A 15,212-nucleotide genomic window follows, 5' to 3' on the forward strand; every position below is an offset into this window, starting at 1 on the left:
ATTCTGTCAGTCTAAAATTAGAAACAGATATGTCCTGCTTGCCTTTCATGTAACTACGGCTGAAATTTTTGGAACGAACAAATAATAATAATAATGAAAACGACTGTAAAGAAACTTAAACCTTATAAGGCCTAATCCTGTGGAACATGTATTTAGTTTGGCGCTATTTTTTAAGTATAAACAAAAAAGCTAATGAATTGAATAAAGCTACTTTTGAGTGGACTTAAATCACTCCATACCCTAATTATGAAAAGACATTCTCCAGAGGGCAGTAGAAACAGGGTTTGGCTTCAATGGCGAATATGACGTTTATTTGTCTAGCGAATAAGCATTGCGAATTATGTAACACACCCTTCTACGCACACATTGCCGATACCTTCAGAAGAATTGATAAGCGATAGAACGTGTATGTTAAACTTTATTATGGTATTGGTGTTTCGGTCGTTGGTAGAAACATTGACAGATGGTGAAAACGAAAACAAGGAAAAGAGAGAACTTTATACTTAGAGGCAGTATTGTTTATGCGCGACTATATATCTAAATGTTTTATCAAAGCCAAAGAGTAAGAGTATTTTTGATTTACAACTTATTTTTAAATTATATTAAGAAGAACGTACTGTAACTTATAATTACAATTTCAGTACGCAGTATTTATTAATTTGATCAGTAAGCTGCTTCTTTATAATTAAATTACACACTTTGCTGTATTGACACTTTAGTTAGTATATCAATTTTGTTTTATTTCGATAAAATTTATTACTATTATTATTATTATTATTAGTTGAACTTTATCGAGTTATTTCGAAGATAAAGTTCGTTATCAATATCATTTAATATCAATGTTTTACGCTTTAATAAAAGAGTTAGGTATTTACGTTATTCTACATAACATTTTGGTACCGTTCCGATCTCACGAGTTAATACTGAAGGAAACAGTCTTTACATGAAATTAAACAAGTAGACAAGCAAATAATTATATAAAACATAATTCTTAGAAAGGAGCTGTAACTACTGTAATTGGTTTTTGAGTTTGATTGGAATACAATTAATAAAGTAAGCTGAAATTTATGTATTCATATTCAATATTTTTATATGTTGATTAACTATATTAGAATATCCATTTTTCCCCACTATACCTGTTATTCTTTCTCTGTCATTTCAGTTTTAATTATCTACTCATAATTCAACTGAAGTTAAAAATAATATATTTTGGAGAACCCTGTTAGTAACAAGACCTTCAAAGCTCCTGCATTTACTATAGCATAATGACATTAGATTTCAAACTTCTCCATACTATGTCACTTCCTTTTTAAAACTGATTCTTTGCTTGTTACCAGCTACAAATGTTATCTTTCTAAAATGATATAGAGAGGTAAGGGTTAGTTAGACCCTCTTTGTCACTTAAAACCAGGTACCCTAGAACTTTGCACATAGGCAAATTTTGAGATTCATCTAGATTGCTTCATCAGTTTTAGATACAAGTTCTTTGATTGTTTCCTACTTTAAGTAACTACTATAATTTTGTTGTGTTATCAAGGTGTGACCCCATTCACCTTATCCTGTAATCAATTACAGGCACTCCAAAACTGTATAAATAATGTAAATGGTAAGATTTTGAGCTCTTTCAAACTGCTCTATTCCATTGTAAATATTAATTCACTGTTATTTTCCCCTGTAAATGGCTTCAACAATAATTATATGTGGAGCCAGCATAGTATACATCCATCCTAAAACCCTGAAAGTACATGAAATTTTAGATTCCTCCATACTGTCTCATCCTATTTTAAAAGTTAATCTTTGCTTGTTCCCCCCATTAAATTACTTCCCTTATAATTTACTGTGGAGGGAGTCAAGGTGGGGTATGCCCCTAGAGAAACTGTATTGTTTTCCCCTATTTTGTTGGGTACTTAGTGACTCTGTGTAAAGTTTATTTAAAGAGAACACAGGCAAAATGTTGAACAATTTCTCCCCTTGGCAGAGGTTTATTGTTCCAATTTTATTTTCATTTTTGTGTGTGTGTAGGGAATTTTAAGCAAGTAGTTAACATTAATAAAGCAGAAATAGGAACATGTGTATAATAGAAATGTACAGATTTTAGTATAGGTACAGAATTAGTGGTCATGAATAAGAAATGAAGAACAAGGAATAAGCTTCAGTTTCCTAGTTAATAATGAAGTTTAAAATAGTTATTAAATAACATTAGCATTGGAATATCTTGTCATATCACTATAATATTTTCCAACTAAAAAATTAGTAAAATCAGTAACTTCAGATATGTAAAGTTACCAAAGGTTCAAGTTCTTGCTACTAATTGTAAGTACTTTTTCTAGTATTAGTATTAAATAAACTGGACTTATGATTTTATGTTTCCATGTGTATATAGAAAGTATACCTGTGTACCTCAAGTATTCTGAAAATCAGAATTATTTTCTGAATATCATTAGGTTTATCTTGCTGCAGATTAAGTTTAAAATTCCCAATGAAATCATTAAGTACTTTCTTAAACTATTTAGATACTACCTCAAAACATTGAACATAAGCTTCAATACCAAGAAGAGGAGAGTGATACACTTTTTTGAACATTGATATTAACAAGTTGATTATAATTATTAAAAACATCCTAATTTTTTAATCTTTTGGCAGTATTGAAATGAATTGAGGGTTTTTTAATTTATTTGAAACAATCTTTAATTTAAGACTAAATAATAACAAAATGGGACTACCAAGAATAAGACTGGTGTCACCTTGTTTTGGTCCCTCATTTTGCAAAAAGAATATTTCAGACAAGGTGTAAAGATTGAATAATCTTAAAGATAATATAACAGGCAACAATCACTTACCATACCTGTCAATCCAAATTAAGTTTAATATAGCACTTCACAATCATATACCTATCCAACAAAAATCATATGGACAATAAGGGACTTTCTAGTTATTTGTAAACCCACATTTGAAAAAAAATAAAAATATAAAACTATCTTTCACTTTTCATAAAATCATTGATTCCTTTCTTAAATGCTTTTAAAGTGCCAACTTGCACTGCTGCTGACAGCACCTAATTCCAATCTGTAAGCTAACTATCCTGTTTGAAAGGTAAAGGCATTCCTAACTGAATCCCAATATGTCTTTTTCTAAAATTTAGCTTGTGTTCTCTCATCTATTATTGTCTTCATAATATGGCATAAAGAATCAGAGGTCTTAATCCTGTTGATTCCCTAAATAATCTTGTAAACTTTAATAATATCATCTCTTTAAAGAACTTCTTGTATCCATACAAGATGACCCTTCAATGCCCAGAATCATTCTAGTATCCCTCTTCTGAACCCTTTCTAATCAGTAAGTGCCCTTTCATGGATAAGGAGACCAAAACTGTATACGCTGTTACAAGTGAGATCTGACTAGTTATTTTTATAGGAATAATTGTCTTTTGACTTGTAATCGATGTGTATGTAAATGCACTCTTTAATTTGATCAGCTTTACTACTAGCACCAGAGCACTGCTTGAACAGTGTGAGTGAGTTATGTTACACAGTTCCAAAATCATCTGTTCAGTCACACTGTTGAGTTGGTTTGAACCTTTATTAATTGTGTGATCCAAATTATAATTCAAAAATATTAGCTTCTACTTTCTACTAAATTTGTCAACTTGCCAATAATTTAATCTGCATACATTACATTGCTGAGGGTGTTAATAGAAATATACTAATGATTTAAAAATTTTGGACTTCAAAGAAAGCTTCAAGGTTTGAGTATGTTTTCACTAAATCATAGAAAAATTAGATGCAGCTTGATAAGAGTTTAAAGCTAACTTAACTATTTATTAATTTAGAGTAATATGTTTAAATTTGATGGTACATATCAACACACTCACTTTGGCAGAACTGTTACTCTGTAAACCTTGTGAACTTATGGAATGATATTTGATATTCCTTTTAACTTGGTAACACTTGCATATATGTTTTGCAACAAGCTACATAAAGATATTAGGTTAATTGCTTCTATATGTGAATAGTTACTTTGCTGGACTGAGTATGTTTTTGTAACCACACTCAGGAAGACTTTTTTTTTTTTCTGATAAATTTCATTTTAATGATGTTTGTTTTCAGTTTTAATGTTTATGCTGTAGCTAGTGTACAATGTATATTATGAAATTGCATCAAAATAACTTAACATCTTGAATGTAAACTGTTGACAAACTAATTTTAAGTAAATAACCAACATAAAGATAAATATAACTGGACATGAAGGATTACGGCTGCATTCAAAAAGCTTGAAATGAACATGTGTCTGTATTTTTAAGGTAAGTTATTTTATAAATATGAGTTGACTTGACAATTCATACTAAGATACTTTTACCATTTTATTTACTTGTATTATAACTTTAATTTGATTAATTTCCACTTATATTATTACAGATCCTTAGTAAAGACAGAAATATCTTATAGTTGAGGTTATTGCTGGGAACGAAATAAAAGACACTCTTTATTCTGGGTTTTCTTATCCATTTAATGGCTAGTTTTAAGAACAAAACAAGAGATGAAATACGTAAGTATTTTGATCTGTTTTTGAGCTTTCTACTACTCTTATTTGTGTGCAGTGCGCTTCATTGTGTTTTCACAGCTGTAAATCGTATGTGTTAGTCTTTAAAACCTTTGAGTAGATCATACCATATACATGCTTTTAAGTGTTTGTTTACAGAGTCATTATAAAGATTCTTGCTTGCACATTATACACTAGATAATATTTTGCTACAGGATATTTTGTAAAGCTACTTCATACAAATTCACAACCTTGTTGGTTAGTTACATATTTGTACAAGTTTTGATGCATAACTGTAAGATGTAAGTTGATCAGAATATTGTATTACAATCAGTTTTTCCTTTCTTAATACATATATTACATATTAGGAATACTCTTTATGGATATTTAATCCAAGAGAACCTTTATTTAGTTTCTACATTTTATAATGCAACAGGGACAAGAAAAATATATATTAAATTCAGTAGCAAACAGGATTCTTCTTTGTAATTGTACTATTTTACAATAACATATTTTTAAATACACATACATATATGTTTACACAGTTACTGTACCATGTAAATTAGTATTACAAAATAATCAGTGATGTCGAGAAAACCCACTTGTAGAGAAATATATTTGTAAAAATGGCTCGTTTGGGTTGAGAAAATTTTTTTTTACGTAGAGGAGTGAACAACGTTTCAACCTTCTTTGGTCATCGTCAGGTTCACAAAGAGAGAGAGAGAGAGGTAACTGACTGGAAGCTGACCACATGTTTGAAAAGGGTTGTGTAACTGAGTGTCGGAATGTAGAAGGCGGGCTTAGATGTTTGAATATATAATTTTATATTATTATTTTATTATTATTATTATTATTTATTATTTTATTTTTTTAATATAGATATAAAGGTGTTCCTTTGTATTGGTTTATTTTGGGCTTAAACTGTTGTATAAGTAAGGCTTCTTTAATTTTGCATTTGTTTGTTTATTTGTTTCTTTATTTAGTATTTGAGTGTTTTCTATGGTCATGTTGTGTTTATTTGACTTGCAGTGTTCGGGAACGTGGAAGGTGACTTCTTATGTTCTTTGAATCTGGTTTCCATTTTTCTACTTGTTTCTCCAATATAGAAGTCGTGGCAGTTATCACATTGTATTTTATAAATAATGTTGGTGTGGTGTTTGTCAGTGTAGTTTTTACATAGTATAGACCTCAGTTTTGTGCCTGGTTTTTGAATAAATTTGGTATTAACTGGAATGTCATATTTTGTTACTAGTTTTTGCCAGATGTTGGTTATTTTTCTGCGATGTTGGGAATATATGGTATGCAGAAGTATATGGTTTCATGAGTTTTTGATTCGTGAGATATATTTACTTTTGTTGGTTGATTTTGCTTTCTGTCTAGGTGTGTGCGTATAATGTTTTCTACGGTTTGTGGAGGAAACTTATTGATGTTAATGAAGTATTGTTTTATGGTGTCTAATTCATCGTTAATTTTATCTGGTGAGCATAGTTTTATGGCTGTGTTTATTTGGTTTCATAGTATGTTGAGTTTTTGTTTTGTTTCATGTGCTGCGTCCCAAGGAATGTATAGTCCAGTATGGGGGATTTTTCGGTGTATTTCTGTTTTAAATTGTGTATCAGTTCTTGTAATTTTGAGGTTAAGAAATGATATTTGATTGCTTCCTTCTTGTTCACATGTGAAGTTGATGTTGGGATGTATAGAGTTAATGTAATTGTAAAAATTAAGTGTGTGCTCTATAGATGTGAATCCTGCAATTGTGTCGTCTACATATCTGTACCAGCGCAGTGGTGGATGTAATGCTGTGTTAATTGCTTGTTTCAACTTGTCATAAAAATATTGGCTACAACTGCTGATACTGGGTTGCCCATGCTTAGGCCATTTGTTTGTATATAGTTGTGGTTGTTGAACATGAAGTTTGTCTTCATCTTGGTGAATTCTATGAGGGTTGCTAATTGGTTGCTGGGAATGTCTATAGTTGGGTTAGGGTCTCGGATATAGAGTTGTAAATCTATCTTGCAGGCTTCAGTGGTTGGAACTTCTGTAAAGAGGGATATAACATCGAAACTGGCCATTAAGGCTTTATGATTTGATTAAGTTGATTAAGATTAGACTTGAAATTAAAAGTGTTTGATGAATGAGCTGGCTGATGTTGCATATTTTGAAAATGCCCATGCTATGTATTTACCAAGATTGTAATTAAACGATTCATATGTGGAAATTATTGGTCGTAATGGACAATCTGGTTTATGAGGTTTGGGGATGCCGTATATTTGTGGTGTGCGTGAGTCGGTTTTGCGTAGGTAGGTATAAAGTGTTTGTGAAATTGTGTTGGCTTTTTTCATTTTTAGTAGTATTTTGTTTAGTTGCATTTGGTGTGTCTTTGTTAGATTTGTGTGTATTGGCTTAAATTTGTTAGTGTCTTACAGGATATTCTTCATTTTTTGGATGTATTCATTCGTATTCATTATGACTATAGGGTTTCCTTTATCTGCTTTTAGAATTTTAATGTTTTTGTCTTGTTTTAGGTTTTTAATGAAATTAATGTCTTTTTTGTAAGATTATTTTTTAACTTTCTGTTTTGTGAAATTATGTTGATGGTTTTGTGAAAAAATTCTTTGAAAAAATCGTTTAAGATGTTGTTTTTAGGTGTTTCTGGAAAATATAGATTTTTAATTTTACCTGGGAAGTTTGGCTGTTGGATGTCAATAAAATTGTCTAAGTTGTCTTCTTTCAGTTGGTTGTTTTCTTGTTTTTGTTTTCTGTGGAAAGTATCACAAGTCTCCTGGCTAGATCTTCTAAACAAAGAATTTTCTCAAAAATCATCAACATAAGAAGGTTGAAACGTTGTTCACTCCTCTACGTAAAAAAATTCTCAACCCAAACAAGCCGTTTTTACAAATAGTATTACAAAATGTATATGGTTACTTTCCACTGTTAGTGTACTTTTCTTTATTAAAGTTTTTAATGTTTCACATTTAAAGTAATATTATATGCATTATTTATTTGTAAAGTATAAACTTTAGTTTAGGCTGACACAAACCATGAGACTGATATGTTACTTTTAACTTCTTATACATGTATCATAAAAAGAGGTTAAGTCTTTGTAGCAAAAGATGCTGTCATTTGTATGTATTCATGTGTATGTAAAGGATGTTAATAGATTTGAGTTGATCTTGTTTAGAGAAATGTAGAAAAATATCAGTTTTTTTTTTTTTTTTTTTTTTACAAGTAAGAGTATGACATTTCTTTGTACATATTGGTTTGACCTAAATGTTTTATGTTGCACCATAAAATTGAAATAGGATATTTATGTATGGTATTAGACTTCGGTTGTATAATCAGATCATAGCTACTAATGTTAGTTTACTGCTTCCAGTTTTCTTTGTATTTGTGTTATGGTAATAGAAGTAATGGATACAAAAGTATTTCAACAAGCATTCTGTTTATTTTTTGGACAAGTTTTTGATAGTAGTTTTTACAGCTTGGTTAATTGTTACATCTTGACGTAAGACCTTTTAACTACAGAATTGTTTTCCATTCATAACCACAGAAAGATATTACTTTTCTTGTATTTTTTTTAAAATATGAAATGATCTTTTATGTATTATAAAATGTTTTGCTATTTAAATAAAAAGTCTCATGACTAAAATAACAATTGCTAGAAATGAATGTGAAAATTCTTTGATAGAATGTGGAAATTAAGTTTCCCACATGTAACAATTCTGGTTCTGTTAAGCTTTGACTTTATTATAAAACAAATTTAATAATCTTGTTAGGCATGTGATAGGAATACCTTAGACATTCTTAAACTATTCACTGTATCTGTGCTCCCTCTCCTTTGTGCTAACTAGAAATATACAAACACTATATCTGCTGTCTGTTAAACATGGAATTACTGATTTGCCTGTGTATGTTATTTTTTAGTTACAGGGCCCCTAATTATATAAATCATGTCACAAACAAAATTAAATAAACCATCACTACTCCAATTAATCTCATGTACTAGAAAATTAGTAACTTTACAAAATTAAAAAAAAAAAAATTATAGTGAAGTAATGGCAAGCAAAAGCATAAAATCACTCAACATGATGTAACATGTAGAAGTGACCAGTAGTGAATGATGTGTGTGTGTGTGTATAATGGTATGTGATTTGTGAGTAAAATAAATTTCTCACTTTTTGGTTGCTTAAATACTTATGTGCAGCACATGTGAAAAAATTATTTTCATGAATTGTTTTAAGATATTAGGTTTTTGTTCACTTGTGAACACATGTAAATATTGAATAGTTAGCTGCATGGCTTAGTGTGTTAAACACAGATTGATGTTGTATAAAGCACTTTTAAACATGCACTAGAAACTATTACTTTATGCTTTAGCTTCAAGTTAATGTAGAGCTGCCAACCTGGAAAGGGTATTTTTAGGGAAATCCTCTGATGGAGCAGGTTGCTTGGATGGTTTGGGCATCAAATTACACCTTGGGGGTATATAATATTTGAAAATTTTATCTCAGTGGGAAGTACCATTTTATACATGAAACAAACTAAACATTCTGCTTACTTTAGTTTCAAAAGTATGTTAAAAATGAATACATTTATTCTAAACTTCTTTTGATCTAAACTTTGTTTAAATAGATTTGAATAAACTTCTATCCTTGAATTTTTACAACTGCTCATCTCCAGAATTTGTTGGAATGCTTATAGGTTTCAGGCCGATTAAAGGCAATTTTTCCATACAAATAAATAACATAATATTGACTTGTCTTTCTGACAGGCAAAAGTAGATGCTGCACATTGACCAATATATATGGCTTAAAATTGCTGAAATAAACTTTTATTTTTAAGGGTTATACTTTTAACTTTTGGGAAAATATTAGTCACATCTGTGAGATCTTAATTAACACAGATACAAAATGAGAGGGACTCCTGTAAAATCTAGGAGAGTTGGCAGTAATGTTAATGTTGTAACAACTTAGATTTCCAGAAAAATATTTAGTGACGTAAAATGCTGGAGCTCATAATACTTGTTTTTGAAACTATTAGAATTCTACTTGCTTGTTTCAACCAATAATTTTTTATCAATTTGTAAATTATGATGTTTCCACTCATACAGTTGATTTCACTGTGTAATTGTGTTACCTTTACTTCAAAATTTTCAAAAATTTACCTCATTATTTTTGTTAACTGTTTTCTGTTTTGCAGCAACAGCCAAGTTATTAGCTCAACTGAAGCCTTCTGAATTGAATGAGAATTACAACCCTAGTGGTTGGGAAACATGGAAATGTGCTTTTGCACCTGATGAGTCGTATTTTGCTTGGTCTTGTGGAAATCGTCTAGTCACGCTTGTACCTTGGAACAGATGCAAATCTACTTTGTAAGACATACTTTCAATCATTTATATCAGTTCTTGTCATGCCACTCTATTTCTTTCTCAAGACATACATGAAATGTTTTAATTCCTTTATAAAGGGACCTGAAAGCAGGGTTTTTTTATAATACAGGGATATGAAATTCATAATGATGAACACCTAAGACAAGTTTTACTGCTATACTTTGCCAGTTGGACAAATAGTTTTCTTTTCCTCATCTTTAGTTTGGTTGATAGAAGAGCACTTGATAGATTTATGGAGAGACATGCAAATTTCTGAATTATGACCTTCATAAGTCTAACACAGGTACATAAACATTTAAGAATAAGTTTTTCTAAATCTCAGATCAAATTCTAAACAGAAATTGTTAATAATTTTAATTTACAAACCCTGTCACATACACAGCATGAACATATTTAAATGAACATAATGATATTGTTATATTGTTTCTATTGACAATAGGGGCTTGGTAAATCTTGCTTGGGAGCTCAAAAAATAATATATAATATAATAAAATTTGAAAAACCTTAACTGTTATATATAGTTAATTAACTTTTGTGAAAAATTAAAAATAAATAAAAATATAGCCATAAAACACATTCCACATTAGGACACAAATCATGATGTGGATCACTATGTAATGTGTCCCAGATTTTTGGGGTACTAGCAAAAGTAAGATCCATATCGCATTGGGGATACACCATCTATCTGATGTAACCTGAATTTCATTGGCCTTAGCATGCTTCAGAAAAAATGGGTTGATAAGGGAGCAGATATGAGTGCTCAAGTTCAGTGTCTCACATCTTTACCACCATTTGCTGTCTGTAGCCAGAGATGTGAAAATGGTTGACTTGTTACATTTATAAAAAACAAAATTTAGGAAGAAAGATAATAGAGAATATATGTCAATGGGGGAGACAGAACAACTGTCATTTGAAGTTGGCATTTCAGCCACAAACATGATGTTTGAGTATAATACCAAAATGTTGTTCCATTATACTAAACCCAACCTTTTGCTTTTAGTATAGTTCACTTCCTCCACCCTCACATGCTATTATCTGGATCTCCCAGTAATACCACTGCAATGGTTCTTAAAAACATCCAAATAGTAACAGTCTTATATAGGGAAGATGATAACTATATATATCCACTTATATAAGATATCAAAATATTGAAGTAAGTGATTCTAAGTATTTATCTGTCCATTAAGACATTTTAAAAAGGATTTTTAATTGTGCATATTATGATTTCTAAAACATACATACACCCTTTTTCACTTTTAGCTATTACTTTACTGCCATGGTTTCTTTCTTTGCCCATCTAACTACTTTTGGTCTGATTTTCTCTAATTTGCTCCAGTCTTTTATACCACACTCGGTTGTTCTGGGCAATATCTGTCTCGTGAGACTCTCCACCTACGTCAATGCATCCTTCTCTTAGTACTGTATATAAGCACTTCATTGTCTAATTTTATCACTTTTATCTTGACAAAATGGATGATGAGCTTACTGTTTTCTAGTAGTTTGGAGATACTTTGAATTTAGTGATATGGAAACATGTATTTAGTTCTGTGGTGTTCCTGCTGGGCACTCTTATGCTGCAATTGAGAGCAGACCTCGACATTTAAAGAGAATTTAGATTAATTTTTCCTATAGCTTCTTTTAGTCTGTTGGATTTTCATTCCTCCTGTGGGATAGTGGTGAGTTTATGGCCTTGGAGTGCTAGCATCCAGGGTTTGATTCTCTATGGTGGATACAGCAGATGGTCCAATGTTGCTTTGCTCTAACACAATAAATTTGTCTGACAAAATATTGCTCCAATCAATAGTAATCAAAACAGTCTTTAAATGACCTGTCAAAAACAAAAAGCAGGCCACTTTGGGATAAACTGCCTTTTATTTGATTTCTTATGTTGATTCACTGAGAGTTTGATATTTTGAACTTTTTCCTGGTTACTTTTGAGCTTGCACTTTACTTGATAGTTGAAAGGTCTGGGAGCAGATTTGTTTTTGTTTCTTCTCCCTCCACAAATATCGTGGTTTATGCTGGTAGGTGTACTTCTCAATTAGGTGAAGGGACAGTTATGCCATACCCAATATGTTTTGGGCATTCATGATTTATGTACCACTCATAGGTGAAAAAATGTTCTGTCTTTAAAATAATACATCCACCCCTCAAATTTCAGAGTTCTAAAGATTAAATCCTAATACTTCAGATGGAAGAGGAACAGATTTTTTCAAATAAGAATCTGCCCCCACATCATCCCAGCTATTCACAATCAATTAGAAATTTCTTGTTATAACCTTCAATGATAAATTTTGTCCAAATTTATATGTATAGGTTATAGAAGTTGAAATAGCTATGTTATTAGCTTAGGTAGCTTTACTATTCTTGCACTAATAAAATTTGTATTCGTGCAGAAATAGGAAGTGAATTGAATACCAAGCTATGTTACTATTAGCCTTCACAGTTGCAGAAAAAGCTTCTGTACTAATCAGTCATGGGAATGTAATGATACATAAACAAGCTTCAAGTAGGCTTAAGAATATTTTTATGTGTCACAAAGAAATTTGAACATGTAAACTCTGCCATAAATCACCAACATTATCTGTGGTATTTGAGTTTTAGTTGTGTTTATATTTTCATCACATTTAAGTGAGACAAACTATTTGGTGATACTAATAAGAGAAGATTTCAGAATGGTTAAATAACTGAGCTAATCCACTTCTTGAAACAAAGAAATCGTTAAGATCTATTTAGTTCCCTTGTAGAAAATTAGGGAAATACTGTGAAAAGTATTGTATTAGAAAGTAAAGGGTTCAATCTAAATATTTGTTATTTTTTTAAATAAATTACTTGTAACCACTAAAACCAATGAAAAACACATCAAGTACATTTATTTTTATTAGTAGGATTGTGTTATTAAGTTCTTTTAAGTTAAGCATGTGATGTAAAATAATAAGTTTGAATATTGTTTTTATATGGTAATATTTTTTCTTCTGTTAAGAAACTTCTAAACTGTAAATTGTTTTTTTAAGTTTGTACTACAAAAAATTTTGTGTGTATATATATTTAAATTAATGATTATTAAAAATTCTATCCATTTGAAAATGTTCATACAGTGCCATATGAATTACAAATAAACAAGAGAAACAGTGCTCACTGTGAAACCCCCAAAAAAAGGCAAGTTAAAGAATTATTTTCTGTTCATTCATGCAACAATTAGGCCCCAGTTGTCGGAGGTTCTGGCTCAGCTTGTCCTTCCAAAGCCTGGAGCCAGGTAAGCTTGTTTGCTCATAGTTTCTGTTTGGATGTTGCATGATTGAATAAAAGAAAAGTTTTACTTTTATCTCTTTGTTTATATAATGGTTTTTTATTTCACTATCCTCCTAGTAATGTGCCTTTTTAATGTTTCTTCAGTAATAGAGCTATTTGTGTATTTTTGGTTATTACTACTTGAAATTCCATAAACTGTAACCAGTAGTAAAGTTTACGTTTTTTATTTAATTTACATTTATGGAAATTAGTGATGTAGTCAGTACTAAAACTTTAAATATTTATTTTTTACATTAATTCTGTATAATTTATCTGTAACAATAGAAATACCCCCCCTGTATCAAGACATGTTCATGTTTTAAAGAACAATACTTATTTGTGCATTAAATCTCTCATTCTGTAACAGTTATACTTCCATATGCACTTTGTGTTATGTTTCTGTATTCACAAGGGATGTATGAATGTTGTGGTCTAGTGGTGGGTTGTTGATAAAAGGTTCAAGCTTTGTGTCTAAGATATGCCACTTAACAAGTTTTAAGTTTCTGTATTATGAAAATTAGTATAACATACTCACCATCTGCTTTGGACTTCAAAGGTTTCCTTTAAATTCACAAAGTTCCCAACATACCTATCAAGCTGCTCCATTACTCCCAATTACATACTTCTGTGGCTACTCTGAGGAGAAGGGTGGTCCATACTCAAAAACCACTATTATTAAGAGTGTGTGCTTGCTTGTGGTATCTGAGCATGTGTGCAACATTTGGTTTTGCTAGCTTGTGAGTGGAAGTGTAAACACAATTTCAAACATAGCTCCAAGTCTACTATTACTATATGTAAGCTTTGTCTTTTCTTAGATTATTAATAATATAAATTATTTGTTTTATTGTTATTTGGCCTTGATGGTGGGGAAGAAATTTCATAATCAATGTACTTTGACAGTCTTTATACTTGATGTGTGCTTGTTTCTTCACATACATAACCATCTTGCATGTAATTGAACATTTGTTTGTTTTTTACAACCCTCAGGCATAATACCTTTTCCTACTTATATCTTCAAACTGTTTGTAGATTTTATTAAACTTTGAAATGTGTACTGACTAACAAAAGCCAGTATCATAAGTATTGACTTGGTTTTGCCATATTTTAATTGTTCACTGGCTTATCAGCTCTTGTACACAAATAAATAAGAAATTTAATAGGTTAAAATCAATTCTCTTTAAACAGGTTCAGCACTGCAAGGTTTTATAACTGGTAGGCTCATTACTAAATTCTGTCGGTTAACTGGCCAGTTTTTTTGCCAAAAACTGAAAGAATCTTCAACACTATAGGATTACATTTTTACACAAAACTGCTGTAAAATAATTCATTGCATTGTCTTAATAAGCTGGGATAACAGTCACTGCATAGCTTAATCTTTTTGTGTTTTGTGTTTATTAATAACATAAAGTAATTTTACATGATCTTCAAGATTAAACAACTAGGGCTTATTGGTGCTGGCTTAATTAAACCAGATAGTCTTAACTGTTGGGCTGCAGGAAAGAGTAAACATAGGAAAGATTGAAAATTGAATTGCCACTCTCATTTGCTCTGTACAACATCAAACTCAGACATGCTTCTACCTCAAAAACAAACTCAAATGCCTTATTAGCAGAACACCACTTAATGCTGTCAGTGAGATTCATCAGTAAACCTCATAGATGTATGTTTAATAATGGTAAACTACATATAATTCTTAGTAAATAAATGTTCATACTACTTGTGTATAAATCAAATTAAAAAATATCACAACTATAAAAGAGTACAATAATGAATTTTAAAATGGTATAAAGTATACAGAAAACCACTCTCTATTATCACACTGTACAAATCTTTTAACCCTTTGTACACCTCATTACAAATATTATTGATAGAATCATTAATAAGTGATAATTAGTTAACAGTGTGTTAACATACTTTGTGAAAAGTAAAAAATAATTCCAGTAAAAGGACACACTTGTCATATGTTCAGTCTGTTCAACACAAATAGGAAATA

The 15,212-nt window shown here is 30.6% G+C and overlaps 1 protein-coding gene across 8 annotated transcripts in view; it reads left to right on the forward strand.

The window, feature by feature from the left end:
- The first annotated feature begins 274 nt into the window (after window positions 1-274).
- Window positions 275-15,212, forward strand: part of LOC143244583 (WD repeat and SOCS box-containing protein 1-like) — a 72,973-nt gene continuing 58,035 nt past the window's right edge. For 6 of the 8 annotated variants that reach the window (XR_013025213.1, XR_013025214.1, XR_013025215.1 and 3 more), the window contains exons 1-4: window positions 275-562; window positions 4,416-4,545; window positions 9,739-9,910; window positions 13,131-13,184. Coding sequence is in view for 5 of the 8 variants with exons in the window: in XM_076489541.1 (XP_076345656.1) it covers window positions 4,509-4,545; window positions 9,739-9,910; window positions 13,131-13,184 (263 nt within the window). In the remaining 3 variants the exon portion in view is untranslated. The remainder of the gene's footprint in view (window positions 563-4,415; window positions 4,546-9,738; window positions 9,911-13,130; window positions 13,185-15,212) is intronic. The other 2 variants (XM_076489540.1, XM_076489536.1) reach the window with 2 other exon arrangements.

This window comes from Tachypleus tridentatus, chromosome 2 (genome assembly GCF_004210375.1).
Source record: "Tachypleus tridentatus isolate NWPU-2018 chromosome 2, ASM421037v1, whole genome shotgun sequence".
In the NCBI taxonomy this organism is placed as follows: domain Eukaryota; kingdom Metazoa; phylum Arthropoda; class Merostomata; order Xiphosura; family Limulidae; genus Tachypleus; species Tachypleus tridentatus.